The sequence below is a fragment of the Protomyctophum parallelum genome (genome assembly GCF_964188405.1).
Source record: "Protomyctophum parallelum genome assembly, chromosome: 16".
Taxonomy (NCBI): domain Eukaryota; kingdom Metazoa; phylum Chordata; class Actinopteri; order Myctophiformes; family Myctophidae; genus Protomyctophum; species Protomyctophum parallelum.
Genome location: NC_139711.1, coordinates 5359437 through 5381065, shown reverse-complemented (window position 1 = coordinate 5381065; position 21629 = coordinate 5359437). Strand labels below are relative to the sequence as shown.

The following is a 21629-nucleotide window of genomic DNA, read 5'->3' as shown; positions in this document are numbered from 1 at the left end:
CTCGTATGAATCTGATCTCAGGTCATTGTTGTCTGTGTGTAGACCGTGATAAGCCACCAGCAATTAACTGAAATGCACGGCAACAGTGTGATAGCCACTTTTAAGCCTGAAGGGATGGTGTTTAGAAATGTCTACTGTCTTAAAGGCTGAGTTCAGAGCGGCTGTTTACAAGATGTACAGTAAGATGATGATACTCTGGAGAGTGGCAGTATGTGTTTGGTAGTGGTACTCCGGGGGTGGTACAGACTCACAGATGAAGTAGAATACCTTCTGAAACATTGATTTGTGTGCGTGTGTGCTCTCCTTTATGTGAAGATACATAAATTGTTAGTGTGTGTGCGCGGCTGCGCGCGTGTGTGCATGTGTAATGCCTACAGTACCAGAGAAAGGATTGCTGACTACAGCACCGGTATCAAATCATGGCCTGTCACACTGGGACACACACACGCGCACACACACACACACTGACCTCATACTATACATCGCTGTGTTACAGAAAGGGAGTGTTTGCATGTGTATCTAGATGAGATGGAGGTTTAAATACCAGCTATCTTCTATGAGTGATATGTATGAATGTATTGCCAGTTGGTGAAGGCCTTGGTCCTTTATCAAACCAACTTTGACCCATCATTGGCCAAGCACATAATGTATTCTGCATTTAACCAATTAAGAATGCACTTGTCCCTTTCTTAAAGATACTTGATATCATTTGTCGGGTGGAAACCTCAAAACTGTTACATTTCAGGATACAAATTCAAAAGTAGCATGAGCAGCAGATCTGCCAGCTCAAAGTGCGTCGCTTTTGCGCCGCATTTCAAGCTTGTGGATCTGCTACTTTTATACCTTTGTATGATGATGTAGGGTATTAATTTACTAAAAAACACAAAGTTAGAAATTGAAGATAAGAGCTTTCTGCCTGACGGCGGCGATACGATGCCTGCTGGAGCTGGGATCGAACCGAATCCTCCTGATCCATTGGCCTTATAATACTGATCTGGGAGGTGTGTGTTGATGGGCCTGAGCAGTATGTGGGATGATCTCTTAACTTGATTATTTTTCCTTACAGAAACTGCCTGTATACATAGTCTCTATATATTCTAAGGTAGTAGTAGTCATGTAGGCCTAATTCCTTAAACTCAGTGGCCTTGTGGTTATAGTGTCCGCCCTGAGACTGCGAGGTCGGGGTTCAATCCCCGGGCCGAGTCATACCAAAGACCCAATGCCTCCCTGCTTGACACTCGGCATCAACGGTTGGATTGGGGGTAAGTCCCTGTGACATACTAGCGTCATGTCCAGGGGGACATCGCCTCACGCTACAGAAACAGGAGATTGCATAATGCCGTCAACTAATATTAGAGTACATGGGATTCATTTTTATTTTCCTCGTGACCATCTGACCTCATTAGAGATCAAAGCTGCCCTTTTTCAGCGCAGAGAGAAAATGCTCAGTCATTGCTATGTCTACTTACTACCGAGTCAGCTGACTAGAGCATGATAACGTATTCTGTGAATACAGGTCAGTTGATTCACTGATGCTTCTGCCCTCTCAGCCTCCGTTATGGCTTCTGTTTCACTCTGCCTTAGCTATGTGCAGCTAGTGATATGTCCTGACCTATATATGTGATATACTACCATCCATGCTGGTGCGTGTGACGTCTATAGACGTACATATTATGCGACGGCACACTGCAGAATTACCACTGGGCATTCACAAAGGAAACTGTGTTAAAGGAAAAACGTTTTACTCAACACTTGACTGGTGTGCTTCAAGGTAAGGGATAATATTTTCAGAACTCCATTTAAGGACTGAGAATCTTGGGCAATTGATGTATTGAGCTAGGGTTTATTGTGCAACAACCTTGGACAACCGCCATGTGCAGGTGGCACTGTTCACTGCACATTGTATGTAACTGTATGCACCTGACACCTAGACAACATGTAGCGCAGTCCAGTGTTCATTATAGGTAACTGTATGCACCTCACACCTAGACAACATGTAGCGCAGTCCAGTGTTCATTATAGGTAACTGTATGCACCTCACACCTAGACAACATGTAGCCCAGTCCACTGTTCACTGCACATTATAGGTAACTGTATGCACCTGACACCTAGACAACATGTAGCCCAGTCCACTGTTCACTGCACATTATAGGTAACTGTATGCACCTCACACCTAGACAACATGTAGCCCAGTCCACTGTTCACTGCACATTATAGGTAACTGTATGCACCTGACACCTAGACAACATGTAGCCCAGTCCAGTGTTGACTTTGTTGACTAAAACTGACGAAAAATGTTTGTCGACTACCTTTTCTCACCGGCAAAGGTTAAATAAAAATAGTTTTTAAAAATAGAAGATATATAAGCTCACAACGCGCCACGTCTTGTGAGCTTGTAGATCAGCTATTGTCCACATGCAATCAATTGTAAAATTAGGCAGTACGACGCCATCAAGGCCCACCAAAATAAATTTTGTCGACAAAATCGGTAGTTGTTAAACTACGAAAGCATTTCAGATGACTAAAATGTGACAAAAACGAAATGGAATTTTGTTCAAAAGACTGACTAAAGCTACAATCTAAATTTGCTGTCGAAATCGACATCAATAGTTGATGAAATTGGTTTCCCTTCAATGGCCGACCGACCACCCTTCAAGAACTGTGTATCCATTTGTCAATTTACAGTTAAATTATTAAATGGCAGATATACCTTTATGTTTGTGTATTACATTGGATAACTCGCCCTCCCAGTTGTGATCTCGGGGATCTGGTGAGCATTAATCACACATCAGATTATCTCGCTGTGATCTGATAGAATTACCCATGAGGGAGTTGTACTCATAATGGGCATCAAGCACTAGATTAACTCCACTGCCCACCTTGACTGAACAGGACCTGTAATGCTGTTCTGACATACTATTATCTGTGGGTTCCTGTCCCGTTTATCATGGTCATTCACGGTTAACACAAACGCAGTGCAACTTCTCATCGATCTGATGAGTTACTCATCGACACGGTAATGTGTTTTTTTTTGTGTAAAGTTACAAGCCCAACACTGACCGTAACAATGCTGTATTATTGACTAAATGTGTACATTGCGTAGATTATTGGTCTGCCGTGACTTGTCAGACGATAATAACATAACACAATTTAATAATTGTGGTTATATAATAATAAAATATCTACCTCCGAGGACGTAATCTGTGTCTGCGCCAGTTAACGGCTAGCTAAAGGTGTGACTCGGTAAGGCATCATTAAGGTCTTATCTCCCTTAGCCACTGCTACTGTAGAAGCTCCATGGGAAAACAGTGGGATGTTTACCTGGCTTGCTTACAGTAATGTCAAAGGCTATACATGAATTGACCCAGCTGTTATGTAATCTCTAAAGAGATGAGAGAGAAGGACACGGAGAGCAGCAAGAGGCCCCCTGGGACCTCGGTGACCTTATGCTTTGTTAATCTCATACTTGACTAACCTTTACTCTCACATTCTCTGGTTTTATGGTAAGCATATATACTGGCGAAGGGAGGTTTCATGCGTGAGTTTATGCACGTATCGTATATGGTAGGCGTCGTGGTGGGCATTTTTCAACGTGGTGGGGATGTGTTTGTAAGGCTGTCACGGTTACAAATTTAAGTTGGCCTATTCATTGTCACACATATTATTGCGATTGACAATTCCATTGTGTTTTTTGGTATTGAACATTGGAACATATGTAAGAGAAAGATAAAGAAAATCTAAAATAAAATGCAGTGCGCAGATATGACAAAGGCGAAGGAAGGTGGAGTAGTAGGGGATGGAGGGGAAAGGAACTTGTGTTCCTTCCACGCACTACGTCCGGCCAGGGAAATCCCCCCCCCCCCCGTCAGGTGAAAAGAAGCCGCATGGACTCCTCATGCATAGAAGGAGGCATGAGGTCAGTCCGTTGCCCACCCAGGTTGGCAGGATTAAATTGGCACTGGGTGAAAAAACAGGGTTGCAAAAATTGTTGGATAAAAAATATATTTTTTAAAGAAGTAATTGAACAGTTCCACCTACTTCTGCCCTAGGGAGAGTCACACATTTACACTCATACACTCACTCATAAACTCACAAACACATTCTCTGTGTGTGTGTGTGTGTGTGTGTGTGAGAGAGAGTTGGAGAAAGTCACTTACATAAGGTCCCTTGGGGGGGCCTCTGTTTATGAGGCCAGCAGCACACCACCAAATCAAACGCATGCCGGTATGCATGCATGCATGCATACATGGCATGGCACCAATGTACCATAGAGTTAAAAAATAATAAATAGGGCACCGGAAAACCCCTCCCATCCACTTGCATGGAGATGCTCACCCAGCACACACCCCTTCTTACGGGTTGGAAAAGTGATGGGTGATCTACAAGTTCACAACGCGGTGCGACGCATTGTGAACTTGTAGATCGGCTATTTTCATTACTGCTTAAACATCCGTTTTCTAATTAATGGAATTTCTTAGATTTGTTTTTGCTTTTTTGGGAATGTTTTTTTGAAAATGTTTTGAGATAGTAATAATTAAAACAAAATGTAGGGAACAACAATTAAAGGGACCCATCCAGTGTTTCCTGCAGGAAAAAGCTTTGACCCAATGCTGAAGGGGGGAGATTCTCCAGCGCGCACCCGAAGATCACCCGAAGTGTGAATTATTATTATTATTATTATTATTGCCCTCAAAATAGAGGAGAAGTTAGAGAAGAGAAGTTTCTTAACGCACTTTTTTTCTTTTCTTTTTTTTCTTCTCAAATCTTCTATTAGGGTCTAGGTGTGCTGTCATGCCCATTTCAGCACAGCTTGAGAGCTTATTTCAACCAATTGCCTGGAGTATAATATTAAATATTGGTTTGTCTTGGCATGGTGCCAGAGATTTTAGGCATGGTGTTGCGCCGGGGGCAAAAAAGGTCTGCAGGAAAAACTCTGCCCATAAATATTGGTCCGTGACCCAACCTTGGGTCTCTCGACCCAAGTGTTTGGGAACCAGTGGTATACTGAACACTTTGTTGCCCATAGTTAAAAGCATATTCTACAACAGGTCGTTAAGAGGAAGCAATCTGATTGGTTGAAACAGCCTTCTAGCCGGTGGTTTAACCAGCACTGTTCACCACCTAATCAGTGATGCTTGCGGAACTCGACTTCGTCTCGTTCCCCTACCGCTGTCGTGTCAATAATCACGTTAAACAACACCCTCTCGTGTAATATTGCTTAAATATGTCCACACACACACACACACACACACACACATGTGTACTCCACGATTATTGGAGTACACAGTGTTCTGTTGCTCATCTGTCGTGTGGACAGATGAGCAACAGAACACAAAGTGTGTGCGTGCATGTGCCTAGGAGCCCAGAGAATACACACACACACACACACACACACACACACACACACACACACACACACACACACTTACACTTATAGTACATCCGCACGTATACAATTTCAATTGTTCTCATCTCTCTCACACACCTGATCCAAGGTCATAGTGTGCCAGCATTTGGTGGATACTAGTAGTTGGTGATGTTCTAACCACATTTGTTGTTTCTCTCTCTTCTCTTCTGTTCCTTTAGCTCCCACCTCTCACCCATCTCCATCCTGCCTGCTGGCTCCGCTGAGTAAGTACACACGCATGCACACACTCACACAGTGGGAAAGGTTCCACGCACACACACGATGGCATCTCGAACCCGTTGGCGTTTTCATGTCACCTGCACTCGTCTGTAGATCTTTAGCTGTTGAAAAATAGCAGATCTACAAGCTCATAGCGCACCACCGAGTGGCGCGCTATGAGCTTGTAGGTCTGCTATTTTTGAAAAATCGAAGCACGACTGACATAGGAACATAGCTTTTTCAGAAAACTGTCAGGATGTAGAAGACATTTTTGTCTGAATCTGAACTCGGGTCACATCTGTATTCACATCTGTTATGCGATCTCGACCCAATTAAACTCGACTCTAAACCAGAGGATGTGAAATACGTCTTTAACGGGAACATGGAAGGAAACGGGACACACAGTAGAGGACACACGGTGAAGGAGAGTTGGGGTTAAAAGGAATCAGGAAACCCACAGAAGCAGGGAGTGAGGGAAGCGACCGTGCATGCTCTTGATAATTTGACGACGTTGCTAAAAATGCATTTTTTTTTGCATAGATGGCTGTTTATTTCTTAACCCCAAGGACATGAGCTCAGCAGCATCACATGATTACCTCTCCCATAGAATTCAATGGTTGTAGTAAACTAAAGGTAACGGTCTGCTTTACTTTCACAATGACCTTTGTCCCAGTGTGTCGAGGTTGAACCGGCCATATTCACGAGGAAGCTAATTTGTTCTCACGTCATGCTATGTCAAAAAGGAATTGCGTCATTGCGTCTGGTCTGGGCTTTCAAATATAGTTGCGTCTTATTGCGTCATTGGCAGGGAATGTAGTACAATAGTACACGGTAAGTAGTAGTAGTATGACTGATGAAAACCTCTCAAATAACTAGTATATCGTTGTTGTCGGGCAGAAACCTCTCATCTCCATATTCTAACTTTCTATTTTTTCCGTTCTTTTTCTTTTGGTGAATGAATGCCGTACTTCATCATACTACAGCGTCACACAAAAGCATTGAAAGTAGCACACGATATACAATACAGTACACGTTCAAAGGGTTCACATTTCTGTCCCATAGTTTGTTTTTTTCGTTTTATGCTTTATGTATTAAGGAATTTATATTCAGTACTATATCATGTTGTGAACAATATTATTATGTGCTATAGAATACTGTCCATTTGGTTAATAAACTAGAAAATGCACTGAAATAAAAATCCTTTCACTGCCAAACAGTATTATTTTTGCGGTGGTGGTTGCCACGTATATCTGCTGCAGAAATCCCTTTAGCCTGGGGGAACATAAGTGATATTTATCCATCAATAAATTAAAAGTTGGGCTTGAGTTCCTAGCTCACTGTAGGAGACTGTGTGAGAGAGAGAGAGAGAGAGATTAATTTCTGCACTCTCCTCCGGCTAAAAACTCTCCACACAGCTTGGTGGTTTAGAGTCGGTGTGTGCGTGCAGTGCATGCACTATGGGCGTGTTGAGTGCATAAAATAATGATTAATTGTTGCGCATTGCACAGCAGCAGGCAGCCCAAATGGCAGCTGCTGTCCTAAACGGGCACGTGGCTCAAGTACTGTGTGCGTGTGCTCCTGTAGTATTTTGTTTGCATGGCCCTGACGAATACAATACAAATACAATATAAATGTCAATACCACACGCGCACACACACACACACACACACACTTGAAGCCATTATAGCACCTGTCACTGTCCTTACCTATCAGGGATACTAGTAGCCCGCCCCCATAGGCCCATACCCCGGAATTCATGTGCGCCAAATTCTGTCCAAACTTTTTTTTCCCAATTACTGTCACTGTTACCGACTTGCCTGTCATCTTGGGCTAGCTTGGAGGCTTGAGTAGCTCCTCCATTTTGCCACAGCTTGTGCAGTATGGTTTATCTCAATGCTATATCAACGTAACGTTTCTGTGAAATGCTACTAGCTAACTGCTATCATGGGGGGGGGGTCAGCTTCATCATTCTCTGCCTATGCCAATGCTGAATGCACATGTGCAATTGCAGTTGTCTGGCCAACTTCCATTTAGGAACAATTGATAGATAATGTGGTTTATTTATGAGCTTCATGTAAAGCGATAAGTGTCTTTGACTCAATACAAACAAACAAAACGCTCGCTGCTGTGGCCAGCAAACAGATAAGTACAGGTCAAACTACAGTAGCAGCTTCAGCAGAGAGATAAGAGCTTTATGAGCTAAAGCACGATATGGACGGACTTGGATGATGGCGTACAGATGGTGCATGTGGTGATCGATGAAAGTGGACAGTACCAGCATTTCACATACAGTACATTACAATCCCTTGGTGTCCCTGTTGTGTTATAATTAGGTAGGCATTTAGTGTATTACTATTGATCAGCGGTGCCTGATGCATTTTATTCTAGTTGCCAGTATGTTAATGTGTGTGTGTGTGTGTGTGTGTGTGTGTGTGTGTGTGTGTGTGCTGGTTTCCTGTTTCAGTATCCTTAAGCGGACCATCAGAAAGGCAGTGGAGCAGCACTTGTTGGACCTGAAGACCTCCATCGACCAAGACCTCAGCAGCTATGAAAACCAAGCGTAAGGAACCCCCCCCCCCCCCCCCCCCCATACACACACTATACACACACACGTTTTAGTACACAATTGGTAGGCAATCGTGTACAGTTGAGTAGAAGGGATGTAGGCTGTTGTGGATTGCAACCCAACCCAGGCATCAGTGCAGTGAGAGTGTGTTGTCGAGAGGGGGGGGGGGGGGGGGGGTGGGCAACCCGGGGGGCAACCCGGGGGGCAACCCTATAGCCTGGTGGTTCGAGGGGTGGGGGCGGGATTGTTATTGAATGGATCGTTCCTGACCCTTTTGACCCCCCCCCCCCCCCCCCCCCCCCCCCCCGGTGTCAGCTGACTCTATTTTGGCCACAGCTACCAACACCTAGTAACTGTCACCCCTGCCTGACCTTCCACCGTTACATGTGTTCGCAGTACATGCAGTCCTGTTGTCCTGTTGTCCTGTATTTTTGGTTTAATGTTTGTTTTTAGTTCAGTGTTTGTTTTAAAAACGCCATTGACAGTGAAGGGAAAATGTACGTCATATTGTCCCTCATTGCTGTACGTCATATTGTCTCTTTATTGTTAATGGCATTTAACCCATTCTGACCTGAGATCAGATTCATACGAGGTTTCCGCCGCACACACACTGGTCCTGATGAACCCATTCTGACCTGAGATCAGATTCTAAAAATGTCAGTCGTTCTTCGATATAAAAAAAATAGCAGACCTACAAGCTCGTATCGCGCCACTCGGTTGCGCGATATGAGCTTGTAGATCTGCTATTTTTAAATAGCTAAAGCATAACATGATGCTAACACCAAAATGGGTGCCCGGTCAGAATGGGTTAATGTTAATGTTTACATCACCATTACATCACCTAATCTACAGTACACTTTAAGTTAGACTTTAATGTATTAGCGCCCCTCACTTCACACGGGAGTGATTTTTATTCACGGTAGTCTTTTAAGTGATTTTGTTTTGTCTGTGCGTCTCCTAGGACCGCCCCCGATGATCCTCCAACCCAAAGTAGCCACGATGAAAATATTGAACAGCAGACGGACCCCGAGGACAGCCCCTGCTACGCAGACGGGGAGACCCCGGTCATACGGACTGAGCAGCATGCCGAGCACAGCCAGCAAGACGCACAGGTCAGGATGTGCACACACACACACCCACTAAGAGTCTGAGGCTGCCCTTAACCATTCTGACCTGAGATCAGATTCTAAAAATGTCTTCTACATCCTGACAGTTTTCTGAAAAAGCTATGTTTCTATGTCAGTCGTTCTTCGATTTTTCAAAAATAGCAGACCTACAAGCTCGTAGCGCGCCACTCGGTGGCGCGCTATGAGCTTGTAGATCTGCTATTTTTCAATAGCTAAAGCATAATGTAATGCTAACACCAAAATGGGTTTTAAGCATGTATTCTTTCATTCAAACTCGTACAATCTCACAATCAAAGTCAGTGAATCACATACAGGTACTTCCTCGAGAAGCATCCGTTTAGATTGTTGCGTTGACCATTCAATCGTCGTCATCATCGTTCGAGTGTCCTCGAGATCTGCGACACAAGCTGCTTCCACTGGTCTCTGTTGCTCATTGCCACACCAAGTTCATCCACAGTCCATTCCTGTGTCCCTACTCGGGTTGACCATTCAAAAATAGCAGATATACAAGCTCACAGCACGTCACTTCGTGCCACACTGCAAGCTTGTACATCTGCTGTCTTTTAAACATTTAAGGCATTTGTAGGATCGGCCTCGGGTCATGGAATGGAATGGAATAAAAATCAATCGAAGATGCATCCGGGACAGATGCATCTCTAGTCTATTACACTACTCATAATGTGTAGTTTAGCTGCATGTCTGTGTTGTCAGTCTGTCGGCCCATTCCAAGGCTATTTGATAAACACAGTATGTCCTTGTTCTACTGGGCCTCCATAGATCACATTTTTCTGCAGGAATAAACTAGAGGGCTGTCACAGACTTCTTAGGGCCGATTCATACTCCTATTTTAGAGCCGAATAAAAGTCGTTTCGGCTCTGTAGTGCCTACAATGTGACGTCATTTGGGGTTCGGGGGGGGGGGGGGGGGGGGGTACCGTCCTAAAGTCGGCTCTTCGGTGCTACTGACATTTTCTGACGAGCCGAAATCATTTCGGCACTACAGCGCCGAAACAGCGGTAAAATAGGAGTATGAATCATTATGGAACCAATGGTACATACATGTGGTTAAACAAGTACACTCTGCCATGCAGCAACAGAAAGAGCTTTCTCATTTTCACTTCAAACAAGCATTAAATTGCATTTATTGGCGTGGCGTCTGGTGTGTGGGTGTTTTTTTTACGACGTGGCCAAAGGCCAAGCCATCTAGAGCAGATGGCTTGGCCTCTCCTTGTCTGTCTGTCTGTCTGTAAGTCTGTGCGCTCAAAAGTAGGCCTGTAACTTAGTCTCTTCATGCATGATGTCATGAAACAAAGCCATCTCTGGCCGTGAACGCCTGCAATGGAGAAAGGGAAAGTGAAACTTTTGTTCTTAGTTGTAAATCTAAGCATGTAGAGAATAGCATTTTCATCAAATCTATCCACCTTCCTATAACTGGAGTGTGTATTGTCGAGAGGGGGCCAATCCTATAGCCTTGTGGTTAGAGGGGTGGGGGGGGATTGTTATCCTGACCCTTTGACACTTTGACCCCCGCCGGTGTCAGCTGACTCTATTTTGGCCACAGCTAAATTGCACAAAATATTTTCAAATGGATGCCCAAAAAAACCCCCCCAGAAACTACCAATCATTTATTTACAAGCGACTTTACAGAAAAACATGCCAAAGGTCGCTTATAATAAGCAGACATGGAAACACTGGCTGAAGGAAGTTATGCACACACGAAACACAAGACGTAGGCCTTCACACTCATTGACAAGCTGCCAGTCTGTATAATGTGGTCTGTTCACGCGCACAGTGATGTAAATAGGTTTTCAATGTAATGAGTCCCGGGATGGTCTTTTTAGATGAGTCCCAGGGACATTTTATGAGTCCCACTTCAACGACATTTAGGAGTCATATTTTGCAATTTTTTTACAAATTGCAGTATTTAACTCCCATTTCATTTTATATGGTTATAATGTGGTTATATTCATGTAGAAAACAGAAGAAGAAATTATTATTATAGCTAAAGCTATAGCAAAATAAACTAGAATAAAAAACAGTACAGTAGTGCATCCCGTGGATGCAGAGGTCGTTGTTTTATTGCGTCCCTTAGACTGCGTTTTGGGATGCAAAATGCACCCTATTTTAATCTCTGCATGCATATAGGCGAAGAGTGGACAGGGAGACCCACCCCGTTCTTAAACTCTGTAGTCTAGTTGTTTCTTCTTTCCCTCTTTTGTTTGCTTTGAGATGAGACGTTTTTACAATCTTCCCTGTAGAGAGAGAGAGAGAGAGAGAGAGAGTGTGTGTGTGTGTGTGTGTGTGTGTGTGTGTGTGTGTGTGTGTGTGTGTGGATCTGGTTTTTCATTACATTAAAAAAAAACCAATTACTTTTCTTTTCTGGCAGGCTGTGGAGTGCTCTAGCGCCGCCCTAGAGGACAGCTCAGGGATGGATATGGACACAGAGGCCCTCATCGACGCTGAGAACAACATTAACACTGCCAGGTGGGTGGATATGATGTGTTAGTTGATTGTAAGGATGGGTGACCAGAGTATCATCTTTAGCTTCAGGCCTGTAGTCGTTTCTCGTCCGGGTGAAACGAGAGATGACACAACTCACAGCTCTTTTTCTTTTTTCTTCAGCACGGCCGGGTGATAGGACAATTTTAGAAAGAACATACACAGTAGGGCTTTCAGATCTAGTGATTTTGACTAGTTGACTAGTTGCCTACTGTAGTTTACTAGTGGACTAGTTGTTTAACCACCTATTATGTAAAAAAGACCCTGTACATTGGTGACTATAATATAGCATTCTAGCTGATCTTGAGGGGGGAACGTGGGAAATATATATTTTCTCATCAACTACTCAACTAGTGCCAACAAGGTCAACTAGTGGAGTTACTAGTCGACTAGTTGAATGGTCGACTAGTTGCTTAAAGCCTTGCAGACAATGTTATTTGTGCACAAGTCACCTAAAGGTCAAAGGAACGGCCTGGGGCACCATGTTTATAGATCTTTGGTTTCAAGGAGAGTGAGTGATGCAGACAGCTTTATTCTTCTTGGGGTGTCATCAGTCACAGTGTCACGGTTTCCAGACGCACACGTAATCTTAGAATCTCTCACACAAACGAGCACAAACATGAGGCAGCCATTTTTCCTTGGGTCTTTGCCGATGCATGGATCACTTGACGTGCTGTCACGCTAGATAATCAATTTAACATAGTTGTTGGCTCATTTACTGTATTTAAATGGACACATGTGCGTGCAAGTGCGAACACACACACACACACACACACACACACACACACACACACACACACACACACACACACACACACATACTGTACATACATACATACATACATACATACACTGGCTCATGCCCTTCCTAGTGTGCTAAAGACAGTATGGTAAGCCATCATGACGCACTCCACTGCTCACATAAACATTACATTACATTCACTATTATACCTTTTCATGGCAGTTTGTGAAAACAAATGAAAGAATAGTTGTTGTTGTATTGATGCCTGACACTTTACACAATACATTTGTTCTTGGTATTAAATGTGTCCCAGGAAATGTCAAAATTGTAGAAAGGTTTTGAACTCATATTTGTAACCTTAGTACTTCGTATTCAGGTATTGGTCATTGTTGTTATGTACGCATGTTGATGACATCAGTCTTCTATGTTTGTAGGAAGGACAGTCAACCCTGTGATAACATGGGACAGTCTGACATCATGAGCTGTGTAAGTACAAACATAATCATTGTTGTTATTTATTCATTTCAAGCAGACTATGCTTCGGTGTTCTCATGCATGTCCATGGCTGGGTATATTGTGATGAATGGCATGAGATTATAAAAAATGTTTACAGATACTAGTCAATATCTTAAAATATCTTTCTTTTTTCATATGATTTTATGGCAAAAGATGACCCTACAGGTAGCAGTGCACAGTGCCAGCACTCTTGACTATAATATTGGCCTACAAATGGACGTGGCATTCTAGCATTCAAAATCATTTCAGAGTGGACGTCCTCCGCTCCTGACATCGCGAAACCGCTCGGCTGAATGTTGAGAGGGGTGGGCCAGACGTAGTTGTTCAAACTCCCCTTTACAATGATCTGTTGCCCTGCCCTTCAATGCATCTCTCTGTAAATCCCTGTATGCCCCTTTATAGCCACTTGCTTCATCACCTTCTAACCCTCCTTTCTTCTCACATCATGTTCCTCTCTCTCTCTCCCATTCTAGGACCCGGAGTCCCCTCTGTGTGACCAGAATGCCAACACCAGCGAGGCCAATAGGAACCATTTGCCACAATGCCAACCAAACATGGGCTACTCCCCCCACCTTCAGCTCTTCCCTGACAATCAGTGGGAAGGTATATATTTATATAATAGTCCTGTCTATGGAATTGACTTGTAATTGTAAACTTAAATTGGACGTTTGGTACATGAGCTCATCGGAGAAGTACATTAAAATATTCAGGCTGGTAGTTCTCAGGGGAAAGCAGGGAGAGAGTCTAGTCGTATAGAAAGATAAGAGGGGAATCTAGTTTGTTTTTTCAGTGAGAGGTGAAACCTTTTGTCTCCTCAAACGTGATGGCATGTCCCTTAACCTTACATAATCCACACACAGACATGCTAGATACAGTAGCACAAGTACATTGTCATTTTAGGATAATGAATTTTGAATAGCAGACTTTGAGATCGAGGTAAACAAAATCACATGACGCAAATTATATGACGCTATTCCGTTGCATTCCCTGCTATTCTTTGAGCTGTATAAGTAGTATTTAGCACATTCTACGATGTTTCGACCCTCCAGTCTTCTTGTAAAAGTATCTTGTAAAAAAGACCGAAGTCGAAACGTGCTGTTCTGTCGCAAATAAATGTTTTTTGGCACGGCACAAACAAACGGAGGATGTGTATTATATTGTTTCTTTGATTGTTTTTAAATGAAGACAGCCAGTGAGTGAATGACTATGAATGAATGATTGTCACCTCACCACAAATCTCCACTATCTCCACTATCTCTCTGTTTCTTTCTTTCTCTTTCTCTCTCTCTTTCTCTGTCCGTCTCTTGGTCTCTTCTTCTCTGCATCTCCCTCGCCTCCACTCCGACCAGCATCACCCCCCTCCCATCTCCACCTAATAGATTTCTCATGTATGCACCTACAGAGGGAAGGCCACGGTAAGTCGTATGCCATCCAGCCACCTCTCTCTCTCTCTCTCTCTCTCTCTCTCTTTCCCTCACTGTATCCCATTCATTCAGGTTCATCTGTACTGTAAATCCATTCAGCCTCGCATCTGTAACCTTCCATCAGAACATCTCTCTAACCACTAAAACACTTCCTCTCAGGCCTTTCTTCCATTCCTCATCCTCTCTCTCTCGAAGACTCTTCGTATTCTACTCTTGTCACGTTACCATAACCTTGTTGCCTCAACTGTAGTGCTAGTGCAGTTTGAGGAGAGAGCCAAGAAGGAGCACGCACGTGTTTTTTGACCGTCTGCTCCATCTCAAATCCACCCTGGCTAAGACAATTAGCTTTTTATTCCTAACCTCTGTCCGTCCGTGTGTGTGTGTAACTGTGTGTGCATGCTCGTTTGTACGCGTGTAGCCACTCTATGCGGCCTGTTCAACGGTCCTCTCCATCTCTCCCCGTCACACAGACCCAGTGCCAGCCTACAGGGCGTCCTGGCAGGACGACAGCGAGAGCGGGGAAGCTCAGCTGTCCCCGCTGGCCGGCCGCATGGTGCAACTGCCTCCCCTGCCGCTGGACGAGGAGGACGAGGAGCACCTGCTGGCTCGCCGCTTCCTGGACTTCGGGGCGCACGGCGCCCATCGGTTCCTGCATCAGGACCCCGACGCCATCTCGCCCACCAAGACACAGAGGTGAGCGAGCACTGCCGCGACGCAGCATCGTGTGATAACGACAACACTTTAGACGTTTTGTAATGAAACGAGCTGTAACAAAATACGGGAGTTGCACTTTAACAACTGTTTTGGTAGCCATAAACGTCTAGACGTCTAATTGCCAATTAACCCATTCTGACCTGAGATCAGATTCATACGAGGTTTCCACCGGACACACACTGGTCTGATGAACCCATTCTGACCTGAGATCAGATTCTAAAAATGTCAGTCGCTCTTCGATTTTTCAAAAATAGCAGACCTACAAGCTCGTATCGCGCCACTCGGTGGCGCGATATGAGCTTGTAGATCTGCTATTTTTAAATAGCTAAAGCATAACATGATGCTGACACCAAAATGGGTGCCCGGTCAGAATGGGTTAAGTACCGGATGCCCCTGACGACAAGACGTCTTCCCTTGGGAATTAAAAAATAAATAAACTTTCTTTCTTTATAATGGGAGAATTTGCACTCAAAGCCTAAACTGGTGACCACCAGGTGGCGCTGAAAGAGTAAAAAAAAAAAAACCTGAAACTGTAATAATATAGTAGTGGGGCCTTAACACTGTCTTAAACCATATATTGTATATATATCCCTTTACTTACATTCTAACACCTATATCTCTGCTGTCGGGAGGAAACCTCATAACTCCAAAATGTTCATTTTTCAGGAAATGAAAAATATACATTGTTCAGGAAATAAAGAAAACCTTATATTTTTTTTAAACAAAGCAATACTGCCTCATCAAAGTTGGTGTAACTTTATATATTGTCATTTACTTCCATGAGAGGGGGAGAGGTCGTGGAGTTAGTTGCTTTAGCAGACATGTTTTTACTACTTTCCATTGGTTCAATATTTTCAAAACAAAAACCTCAAAAATGGAGTTATGAGGTTTCCATCCCGACAGCAACGATTCTATATTGTGTAACATACATGCAGGCCCCGCCGAGCATCATTTGGCTCCAAAGAGGCTCATCCCATCAGAGGAGGGGACTCTGTGTCCCACCAGCTCACCAAGAAACTGCAGCACCTGAAGAAGAAGATCAAACAGTTTGAAGATCAGTTTGAGAAGGAGAGGAACTACAAGGTAAAGAACGTCTATGTAATGGAGTGTGACATGCTGACCAAAGAATAGCATTTTTACTGAAAGAATAGCATATTATTTTCTTCTTTTTTTCATTATATGTCCGATCTTATCTCTGTTATTGACATGTGGATTACAAAAAACAATGCAGTAATCTTGGTCTCTATACTGCCTCCCCATGGCCACCTGATGGAGGGGAAAGGAACTGGTTGGAATAACGTGTTCCTTCCACGCGCCACGTCCAACCGGGGAAACTCCCCCCCTGTCAGGTTAAAGAAGTGGCTTGGACTCCTCATGCATTGAAGGAAGCATGATATCAGTCCGTTGCTCTCCCCAGTTGGCGGAGGGAGTGTAGAGCCGAGGATCGATTAGATAATTGACATTGGGTGAAAGAAAATGTGTTGCAAAAATGGTGGGATAAAAGAATTGTAGATTACAGTGCTCAGTCAATACAACTGATTCCAGTGGTTTTGATTCCATAGAGGTCAGCATGTCATCTATGAAAGCATGTTGTTCAGCGAAATACTGTATAAGATGAGGATACTGTATTGGAACATTTGAAGTGTTCATGTTCATAAGCGTTATCCATGCTTTCCGCAGCCCTCTCATGGAGACAAGGCAGCTAACCCCAAAGTTCTCAAGTGGATGACTGACCTCACCAAGATACGCAGGCAGATCAAAGGTATTGTGTGTGTGTGTGTGTGCGTGTGCGTGTGTGTGTGTGTGTGTGTGTGTGTGTGTGTGTGTGTGCGCGCGTGCGCGTGTGTGTGTCCTGGGTTGATTGTCCGTGTGGCATCCTGTTCCTCATCGGGCAGCTTGACCTCCTCACTTCTAACCCTTGACCTCTGTGATGGTGCAACACTGCATGCATGCTGGCCTCACACACACACACACACACACACACACACACACACACACACGCTCCATTTTGGGGACCCCATTAAGACAGTGCTTCCTTGTGATTCCATCATCTGCTTCCACAGGCGTGCATTCAGCATGCTCAACCATAATGGTACCTATTGTATTATAAACTATTTGAACGGCCTGCGCTCTCATTTCTTTATTTTACCATCATGCTTAACTGCTGGTAGATCTGAAGCTACCTTAAATTTTGATTCTGACCCCCCTAGATACCAAATAACTGTTTTCGTATTATTTCTTTCTTTCTTAAAATAATTATTGGGATTTTTTTCCCCCGCGTTTTTTGAGAGCGACAGTGGAGAGAGACAGAAAATGCGGGGAGAGAGAGAGAGTAGGAGATGATTCAGCAAATGGTGTGGCTGTCCGGAAATGAAACCGGGTTACTCGCTGAACAGCACTGTGCTCATTATGGTAGGCGCCTTAGAGGTACCACATTTGAACTCTTGTCTACGAGAAGAGAGAGGCCCTGAAATTGGTCTTATAATGCAAGTCTAAAACCAGAGTCTACCTAAGTTGCAGGAATTGTTCTACACTTCTAGTAATTTTGGTACGCGTGAGCAAATTGAATACCCTTGATGAGTGTACATGAGTGTACATGAGTGTACATGGGTGGGATAGATTGTATGCGGTTTCAACCTTCCCGTACAGAGGCTCCCGGTGTACAAGTTTGTCTGTCCTTGTGATGGCGCCAGCTCTCCTTTGCAAGGAGGCCCCGAAGCGCTTCTCTCTCTATTCCTCTTCTCTCTCTGTTTAAAAACAATCAAACCAATCAATAAACCAGACCAATTAACGGCAACACCCGCTCTCCTGCTTCCTCCCTCCTACTCCCGCCCACCGGCCGTGTTGATTGATTGACTGATTGGGCCAACCAGGACGCCAGCACCACCTATTGCCCCGAAGCACCTTGAGGCACCAGGCGTTGCTCCATTCACACAGACGCCACCACCCCCCCTCCCCCTCCTTCTCCTCTCCCCACACGCCCCCCCATCACACGCTTGTCCCCCAGCCTCACCCCTACTCTGGCCTCTGCTCTAAACAGTACCACCTCAGTAAGTACCCAACCCTCAGTAAGTAGAAAACATAACTACATATATGTACCCTTTACTTTACAATGTTACTACACTTCACAACGTACCCAGTGGTAACTCTGTGACACGCACGCTACTTCACGGGCTTACACTGACCCCGCAAAGTAGCTTTGATTGTTTTTGACCGTGCACCGTGGGGAGAATGTCCTGTTGTTTGTTCTGATTTTGTTTCCTTTTGGTATGTTTGTTTGTTGGCCTTGTGGTGGTAAGGTTTGGACTTGGTGTCGTGTGACTGTGTGGTAGCTGTGGTGTCATTCACTGTGCGTGTGATTGCGTGCTCTGTGGGCGGGCTTCCCTCTATCTCTTGCATTTGTGATTGGCTGCTTGTCACCATGGCAGCTGTCCCATCAACCCTCCTGCATGCCTCAGCTGTCCAGTGGTTGTTGATGTTCAGTGATGAAGATGGGCTGAAGCTCTGCTCTCTCTCTCTCTCTTCTCCAGATGCTAAACACCGCGCTGAGAGCGAGCTCGGCCCGCTGACTCGCCCTCGCAGTAACACCCTGCCTAAGAGCTTTGGCTCCACGCTGGACCACGCCGCCCACGACGCGCCGGGGGAGGGGCGGGGCCAGCGGCCCACCAAAGAGGAGACCCTGGAGCTGATCCAGCGGAGGGTCAGAGGGAAGAGACAGGAGGACGGCTGGCCCGACGACGTCAAGGTCAGCACACTGTGACCCTGCATGAGGTTCTGGAGAAACATGCCGTGATACAGTTCTGAGCTCCATGAGCAATGATTATCGACATGACTCTCAACCTGCCATTCAGGGGCGGCCTTAGGAATCTGGACCAAAGAGCAAAATATGTAGGAATCGAGACCAAATATGAGGCCCCCCATATACCTATACCTGACATGATTATTTTGTTGATAAAGCCGTATTGGTACAAATAGATTGACTGTTCAATATCACACGCAGCCATTACTCTCGGAAATTTGCAACAACAACAACAGCACCACCTCTCCTCATCCTGTCGTCCCTTCACAATTAAAGTGTCTCCCCTTTACCTCCCAATGCTGCACATTTTACCAAGGTTATTAACATAAAATGAGGTGTCACTTAACATTGTGGGAGAGAGCAAGGCAGTGAGTGCGCGAGATAGAGAGGGCCAAGAGTGGCGGGGGTTGACTGACGCCTGACGTTCAGTTGGAGCTTGGAGGCCCCCCTGAGGGTGGAGGCCTGTTTCAATTGAAACTGGTGAAACATAGCTAAGGCCTCCTATGCTGCCATGTCATTAATAGGACCAAAAACATTTGCCTATAATTATATGCAAATTCATTTTCTGTTTAGTTTTTTTTCCGTCTTTTTTAGAGTGGCGCTAGCTTTGTGTGTATGTGTGTCTGTCTGGATGAGCTCAGCTGAATCAGCGGAATTTGATGTATGATTTATGTATGGTGATAAGCTCACACAAGTGTGACTTTTGAAAATACACTCCATGCCTGACGATGCGCACAGCCAAACTATATGCAGACCTTTTGGTAATACCCGCTCGGTATGCATAGTTTATTTATAGCTATTTTTTTCTAGGGGTGCACGATTATGAAATTATGACCGATCTCCGATTATTTGCAGGGTCATATCTGCCGATACCGATTCTGACTGATTCCGATATCATGCAGAGGACCACATTGAAAACAATCCTAGGCCCTCTAGGCACAAAGCCTGTTAATATATATTAATAAATAAGTATTCAATCAATCAATCAATAAATAGCCTATACTCTTTTCCAAGTGTCTACAAGTACACAAATTAAATGTAGAAAAATGTAAAGTTTATTTTTACTTAAGACTTTACATCATATTTTATTTGGCTTTTGTTCTAGACTAGAGGTACATTTTATATTGAACTCATTTTCATTTAAAAAAACTATTTGCTGGTGAAAACCGATTAAATAATCTGTAATATTCTAAAACCGTTCCGATACCGATATGACATTTTTATTGTCGATCTGGCCGATTCCGATTATGCCACCGATTAACCCATTCTGACCGGGCACCCATTTTGGTGTTGGCATCATGTTATGCTTTAGCTATTGAAAAATAGCAGATCTACAAGCTCATATCGCGCCACCGAGTGGCGCGATACGAGCTTGTAGGTCTGCTATTTTTGAAGAATCGAAGAGCGACTGACATTTTTAGAATCTGATCTCAGGTCAGAATGGGTTCATCAGACCAGTGTGTGTCCAGTGGAAACCTCGTGTGAATCTGATCTCAGGTCAGAATGGGTTAATCATGCATCCCTAATTGTTTCTATTCTTCATATGTCAAAGTATATACTGTACTGCTCACTCTTCATTCACAATATGACAGTGTTTCATTGTAAGCATCCGTCTCGTTTGTGTAGACAATGACCAAGGAACAGCTGTCGTGTGAGAAGATGGTCCTACAGAAGAACCTACTGCACTATGAAGGCCTGCATGGAAGACCTGTAAGTCATTATTACCTCGTTCTCTTCTCCCCCCCCGATGTAGATGATGTGGCCAATTGATTCCTTCCCGCATGCATTTCTGTTAGTTGTATCCTACTGACCCACCTGCCAGTGAGGAGCCCCCACCGGGAGGGGAGGATGTGGAACCATCGTCAACCTAATTGGATGAATGGATATAGTACCTTCTCTGCTAGCCTTCAGAGACCTTGACTGACAGTCTTGCGTTTTGTCCTTCACCTTCGCAGTCTTGTGTTTATATCTGTTAACTGTCCTCTAATATCATGCATCATATAAAAAATGACTTTATTGATCTCTCTCTCTCTCTCGCTGTCTGTCTCTCTCCATCTCAGGCGACCAGAGAGGATCGTTTGGTGGTCAAACCTCTGTATGATCGTTACAGACTGGTCAAACAGATGCTCACCAGAGTCAGCATCACACCCGTTATAGTATGTTCATTACACACAAACAAACATTTGGCAAGAATTCTACATCAAACTACCGTAGTCTTATTTTTGTTCGCCTCAATAAATGAATGTAGAAATTCCCTACAGTTTGAACTTTTATTTCCACGCGTAGAATTGCCTCTCCTCAATTTCTCCTCTCTCTCTCTCTCCCAGGCGTCTCCCACAAGTAAGAGGCGTGGCCAGATCCTCCAGCCAATCATCGAAGGAGAGACCTCCCACTTCTGTGAGGAGATCCAGGAAGAGGAGGAGGAGGAGGAGGTGAAGGCTGGCGGTCAGGGAGTGGAGGAGGAGGAGGAGGAGGAGGAGTTGGAGGAGGAGGAGAAGAAGGAGGAGGTTCCCAGAGACGGGTCAGAGGTCATCATGGCTCTGGCCCCCGTGTCCCCCCTAACCGAGGCCGGTCCAGTGAGCAGCCAGAACCCGAAGTTCGCTCTGCCCGAGGGACA

The 21629-nt window shown here is 44.5% G+C and overlaps 1 protein-coding gene across 1 annotated transcript in view; it reads left to right on the top strand.

The window, feature by feature from the left end:
• Positions 1-21629, top strand: part of LOC310873388 (uncharacterized protein) — a 74936-nt gene that overhangs the window by 36197 nt on the left and 17110 nt on the right. The window contains 15 exon segments of the mRNA XM_083785757.1: positions 5587-5631; positions 8091-8186; positions 9154-9304; positions 11705-11802; positions 12994-13045; positions 13549-13678; positions 14425-14490; positions 14970-15192; positions 16149-16296; positions 16894-16975; positions 18087-18263; positions 18744-18958; positions 20639-20722; positions 21073-21168; positions 21340-21588. Coding sequence (XP_083641883.1) covers positions 5587-5631; positions 8091-8186; positions 9154-9304; positions 11705-11802; positions 12994-13045; positions 13549-13678; positions 14425-14490; positions 14970-15192; positions 16149-16296; positions 16894-16975; positions 18087-18263; positions 18744-18958; positions 20639-20722; positions 21073-21168; positions 21340-21588 — 1912 coding nt within the window.